Source organism: Arachis duranensis, chromosome 3, assembly GCF_000817695.3.
Source record: "Arachis duranensis cultivar V14167 chromosome 3, aradu.V14167.gnm2.J7QH, whole genome shotgun sequence".
In the NCBI taxonomy this organism is placed as follows: Eukaryota; Viridiplantae; Streptophyta; class Magnoliopsida; order Fabales; family Fabaceae; genus Arachis; species Arachis duranensis.
In genome coordinates, this window is record NC_029774.3 from 101,221,023 (window position 1) to 101,227,153 (window position 6,131).

Here is a 6,131-nt window from a genome sequence, read left to right on the forward strand (position 1 = left end):
TTCAATCCTAAAAAAAAATCTCATGTTAATTTCCACTTGTTTTGTTAGGCCACTGGTGGTAAATGGAAGCCCCCGGCCCCATCAACCTTCTCATGAGGCTTTCTAAAAAAGAAGCTATGCATATTTATACGCCAGTATCATAACAAAAATAATCTTTTGATAATTATTATGGGTGTATATATATATATATACAGAAAGACTTATTAAAATTTGGCTAGCACTTAACCATAAAAAAAAAATAAAAATATATACGTAAGAATCTAGCATCAATATAATTATATGAAAGATTCAATTCGAAAATAGAGAAGGCATGAATTAATATCTTCAGTTCATCAAACTATATATATAATCATCTAATCACTAAGTGTCCGATCCGTAGCAAATTGAAGCTTTATGTATAAAAGCATTGTGAAGTATTGATTTTAATATTCAACTACAACTAATTAATTTCTAAAAGAATAATATTATTCTCTGTGTCCTCCTTTATCTGTTACTATAAAAATTCGTATAAGATACTAAATTTGTAGAGCAACAGATAAAAGAAAAGGAAGAGAGTAAGCGCATTATTTTCTATCCGGCCAAGTCATGAAGCAACTGGGTCCCCATCAAATTCCTGTAGGGCATGGCGTGTGCTTCGCCATCCAAAAGAGAGTACTGAACTGGTTGACTACAGTCTTCAATAATCTGGTCCCTTGATGAGTAGAACATGGAGGCCTGATGCTGATGATGAGTTTCTGGCGGGAAAGCCAAGCTCACCCCATTTCCACCGTGTTGCTGTAACCCTAGCGTCAAAGAAACCGCACCTCCTCCACTGCTATTGAAGCCCTCAGGATATGATGAGAAATCAATCTCCACTGATCCAAACGTGTCTGCGACACCTCGCCCTAAGTACTGTTCCTCCTCTTGTTGATTCATCTGCTCATGGTTATCTTTGCGATGATCAGAGTTGTTGTTGATGATTGAGGACATGCATTCCGAATCGATTCGAAGTAGGCGAGGCTTCTGATCCTCTGGTCTTGCTGCTGCTGAATTTGGAGATAGGTTTTGAAAATCTTCAGTGTTGCTGCCTCCTCCTCCCTCCGAGGATGCTGCAGCAGCCTCCTTCTCTTCTTCCAAGTACATTTCCTCCACCATTGGCTTCCATAGCCTCACCCTTGCATTGATAAACCAATTTGAAACCTGCTTGTATATGTATTTGTGTCACCAATAATAATTAATATTAAATACATGATGGATTATAATTAATTAGGTGAGAAGTCACTTGCCGAAGATGTATTCGTATAAAGTTGATAGTTGATAATTATTAGATGATAATTTAGTTAAAGATGTTAAATTATTAAATAATTTTTAACTATTAATTTCATATAAAGATAATTGCAAGTGAATCTTTTTCTTATAATTATATATGTAATTAAAGTGAATAAAATGGAAGAGTAAGGGAATTAGGGTATGGGTGGACGTACCTGGCTTCTAGAGAGACCAGTTTGGCGTGCTAAAATATGTTTATCAACATCACTTGGGTACCTGCAAACGTTTTTTACCCAAAAAATTATTAGGAATATGACCTTCCATAAATACTAATATATTGAGATAACAAGTGGAAAAGGGGTCCTACTCAGAAGAATTCAAACCCAGAATTAAAAGGTAGTAGGTAGAGAGATAAAGAATTAACAAATTAAGCAAACAAAAGAATTGCATATATAAATATATCTTGTATAAATAAAATACGGAAAAGGTTGGAATCGGAATGGTGATGCACAGAAAGTGGCAAAGCATAAATGATTGATGATGAGAATCTGCAAATATGAGAAATGAAACTACTTGCGCCAACATATATATTCGCTTCTACTCAGCTACTTGTTGCTTTCCTTTGGAGAGAACTAACATTGATTCTTTAGAAAAATCAATTTTGCAGCATACTTAATACGGCACTGAATATAATTTTGTGATCTACCTATATTACACAGCATGAGATGGAGTAGTTGTAGTAGGAGATAATTAGGAAATAGGAAAAATGATTATATATGGTAATTAAGAATTGAAGATTATTATTACGGGTGAAGAAAATGCTCGAAAAGCCAAGCGCGGAGAAGAGAAACGGAACGTTCAGGAAGGCCACGTTGGGGTCTCCAGGGATGAGATTCCATGGAGATGGTTTGGTGAAAAGCCCTTTGCTGTCTCAAAGCCTGGTCAATGATTCTAAGCCTGGGGGTTTGGCCCTTAGTGGTGCCCGGTGCAATTGGATCCTTCTCTCCCATCCCCTTCCGAGTGGCCTCTATCTGTTCCAGTATCCCATCCTTCAAGCATCTGAAGTGGCGTGACATGGCCTTCAGCGCAAGTGCCGAGTACACGGTGGCCGCTCCCTCCCCGGCCATGGCCTCAAATGACGCCACCACTCCCTTCATCTGATTACAGTAGTGCTCGTATCTTGTGTCCACCTGCTTATCATATCAAATTAAATCGTCACATATTAATAATTAATTATTGAGTAGCACTAGCGTTACCTCTTGGAGCATGACAAGGAGCTTAGCCTTTCTCTTGTGCAATTCAACCAAGTCTAGAGAGGTAAGAGGTGGGGAGTTGGTGTTGTTCTTGTTACGCTTGATGAGTTGATTATTGAGTTGCTTGGTTCCTAGGCTACAGAACTCGTTGAGGAGTTGCTGTGCCGGTAGCAAGAACCTGGACGCCTTGAGCGAGTAATGGCCTTGCAGCGCCATCTCATGGTGTTGTTGTCTTAGGGGAAAAGATTGGAGAGAAATAGAAGAAGGGTTGTTTGAGCTAAGAGATAGTGAAAGGCCTTGGCTTGGCGTGTTTTGGAGTATTAGATCAAAACAAGTAGGAGGTGGTGGTTCGTTGTTGGCGAACAAGGTTTTCCATTTCATCTCCATCTCTGGGTCAGATACAAAGCCGCTTCCTCCTCCTCCTCCAGGATTATCGCTGTAGGTGTAGCAGAATCCACCACTTGATGATGAAACCATCTCTCTCTCTCTCTTTCTCTCTGTGTTTGTTAATAAGGTAAACAAGAGATCAGATCAGATAGATGACGGAGTACGGTGTATACTATGAAACTCAGAGAGAGGTAGACGAGGGGGTCATCATCACCTCCATCCTATTATCATCATCATTTCCTCTCTCTCTCTCTCTAAAGACACCATTCATGAGTCAATGCATTATCATCATAATATAAATATAAATAATACAACCAAAATAGTGTTCGCACAAGTCCAAAAATATCAACGAAATTTTCCAAATTAATATTATTATTATTTTGTAGTCACATTAGATTAAATTATTAGTAACAAAATTAAACTTAAGTTTAAGTTGAATAGACAATAGACAATAGTAAAAGAATAAATAAAAAAATACTAGACCTCTAGGAATTGAAGTGTGTATGGAGGAAAATGATAATGCCTGCTACATAAAGTACAAGCCGCCACATCGCTCCGGTTTCCTTTGATTATCCCTTTATTAATACCCCGAAACCCGAACCAAAATCAAAATTAGGAATGAAATCAGCCCTAGCTGGACTTTCTCAGATGGGTTTGAGTGAACCAGGACGGTTCTTTTAGTAGGAGTAGGTGGGTCCTCCTCTTCCCCCCTTCTTCTTCTTCTTCCCTTGTGTGGCTATTTAGAAGCCAAAGAAAGAGAAAGAGAAAAAGTGTAAATGAGTTTAGGAAGGGTCATGTAAAAAGTAAAATAAGGAGGAGAGGATGGTGTGGTGGTCCTGCTGCCTTAGCTTGCTTAGCTTTGCCTATCTAATTCTTATTAATTGGTCACTTAAAGTACTCCACCCATTCTACTCTCTCTATCCTCCATGCCTGGGACCGCATCTTTTTCTTTTCTTTTTCTTTTTCTTTCATAAAATAAAAACAAAAGGAAAAATTGGTGCCTTCCATATTAGTTAGCTTATCAAGATCATACATCAACCTTATACTCAATAAAATTCCCATTATTATATAAAATAGGTGCTTTAACAAAATCGAAACTAATTAAATATTTGCAATTTACGTTTTAAGCCTTTTATTACGCGCGGAATCACATACATATTTCTTATTATATATTAGTTAATTTTAAACATATATTTTCTTTTTATTCGTTCATCAGCAACAATGCTTTCCCTTCCACGCGCATTTACATAATCATATAGTTTGGATATACTCACACCTTTTCGGAGAGAAAAAATAGATAAGGTAAAAATTTGCATGTAATTATTGTGATATAAAATTAATAGTTAAAAATTTATTAAATAATAATTTAATAAAAAAATTAAAAACTAATTCACAATGTAATTAATTGTAGCCAATTAAGGAAAAAAGTTTCAATAAAGAGATCTTCATCCCATCAACCGTACATACATAGTAAGAAAAAACCATCACACAAAGTTTTATCCCTTTATTCACATCTATGTGTACGCCGCTGCCATATCTGCCAACCATTGCCGCACGCACGCGCCGCCATTCCACCCCCGCACGGCGGACATAGCGCCCCCTCCCACTGCCGCACCCACAGACGTAGTGCCCCCTCCCACACACTGCCGCACTCATGGACGTAGTGCCCCCATCGCCGCACGCACGCATGCAGTCCTGCTGCCGCACACACAGACGCAGTGCCCTCCCTCTTAGTTTGTGAAATTTTTAATATTTTTTGGATATTTTATTTTGTTAAATTTTAAAATTTTTATAATAATTTTAAATATCTCTTTTTTAAAAATTTTGGATTTTTCTTTACATATTGTATGTTTTTTTATTATAAATGTTTAGAATGATTTTAAAAATGATAATCGAATTTTCGAAATGAATTGTAAAATTTTTTTAAAATGATTTTAGAATTTTAAAAATGAATTTTGAAGTTTTTAAAAGAATTTTAGATTTTTTTAAAGTTTTTTTATTAAATTTTAAATATTTTTTTATGATAGTTTAAATTTACATCCTCTTTAAATAAAAATAAGAAAAGTTATTAATTAATTACAGTTGATTATATTTTTAATTAGTTATCTAACAAAATTATTTAGTCAAATACGTTATATTATTTTACACTATTTTTGCTATGCATTAATTTTTGTCTCTATTTTTGCTATGCATCAATTTTTGTCTTTTCCTTAGTTTTGTTTGTATTGGGTTCCACTTCCACTTCATTCTGTTAAATTGAATTGTGATGCTAGTTGTTTTGCTCCTTTTGGCTATACTAGTTTTGATTGTATCATTCGCAATCTTGATGGATGTTAGTTGAAAGGTTGCACTCGAAAAGTCGAAATGTACAGTATTCTTTTTGCTGAATTGCATACAATTTAGAGAGGTTTACTTCTTGTTTGGGAGAACGAATTTCGTGAGGTTACTTGTGAAACGGACTGTTTAAAAGTTCTTTTCTTAATAAACCAAAGAATGCTTGGTAAAGATATTTCGGAATAGAATTTGGTAAAGCATATACAGGACATTTGGAATTGGAGAGTCTCTATTCTTTTAATTTAGAAGAATGCAAATAGTATTGCAGATTGTATGGCTAAAACAGTTGCTTCTGACGCGAACATTCACTCGAATTGGAGCCAATTATAGAATGAGCTTCAACATCTAACAGATTTATATATGAATCTAGCCATTTTTTTTTCTTTTCTATTTACTCACAAAAAAATACGTTATATTATTTAACAATTTTTAAGTTAAGTTAACTTAAGATAAACACAAGTACATTAGAGTCTTCACCGATCGATAATTGTCAAATACAATTAGCGTTATTTATAAACAATGTTTTTTGGTGGATTTTACGTTTTTTTTTATTACATGATAGTAGAGAAAAGTGAGTGTATATTTTGGACAGATTTCCGATTTGCAGTACAGTGTATATATATATATATATATATATATAAACATGCTGTTGCTCGTTTAATTTGTCTAAATCAAGAAGGCAATTCGAAGAATGAATGCTCTGTTGTTACGTACCAGCAAGAATGTTGTCTCTTATGTTATACATACATGACAAGAATGCAGCGAATATAACGAAGGTACATTTAATGTTTTAGTTTCATGTTGGCTTATTTTATTTCTGATTTATTTTGCAAGTCATCATTTTCAATCACAGAACTATATATCAGCATGTTTTGCTTTTCACCAATTGTTCTTTTCCATGCTGGAAAA

The 6,131-nt window shown here is 35.1% G+C and overlaps 1 protein-coding gene across 1 annotated transcript; it reads right to left on the reverse strand.

Moving 5' to 3' along the window:
- Positions 1–292: 292 nt before the first annotated feature.
- On the reverse strand, positions 293–3,167 carry LOC107479887 (homeobox protein BEL1 homolog). The gene is made up of 4 exons (XM_016099985.3): positions 2,505–3,167; positions 2,056–2,438; positions 1,464–1,524; positions 293–1,179 (listed from the first exon to the last, which is right to left on the reverse strand). The coding sequence occupies exons 1-4, from the start codon at positions 2,976–2,978 to the stop codon at positions 571–573; spliced, it is 1,527 nt and encodes a 508-aa protein (XP_015955471.1). The 5' UTR covers positions 2,979–3,167; the 3' UTR covers positions 293–570.
- Positions 3,168–6,131: the final 2,964 nt, after the last annotated feature.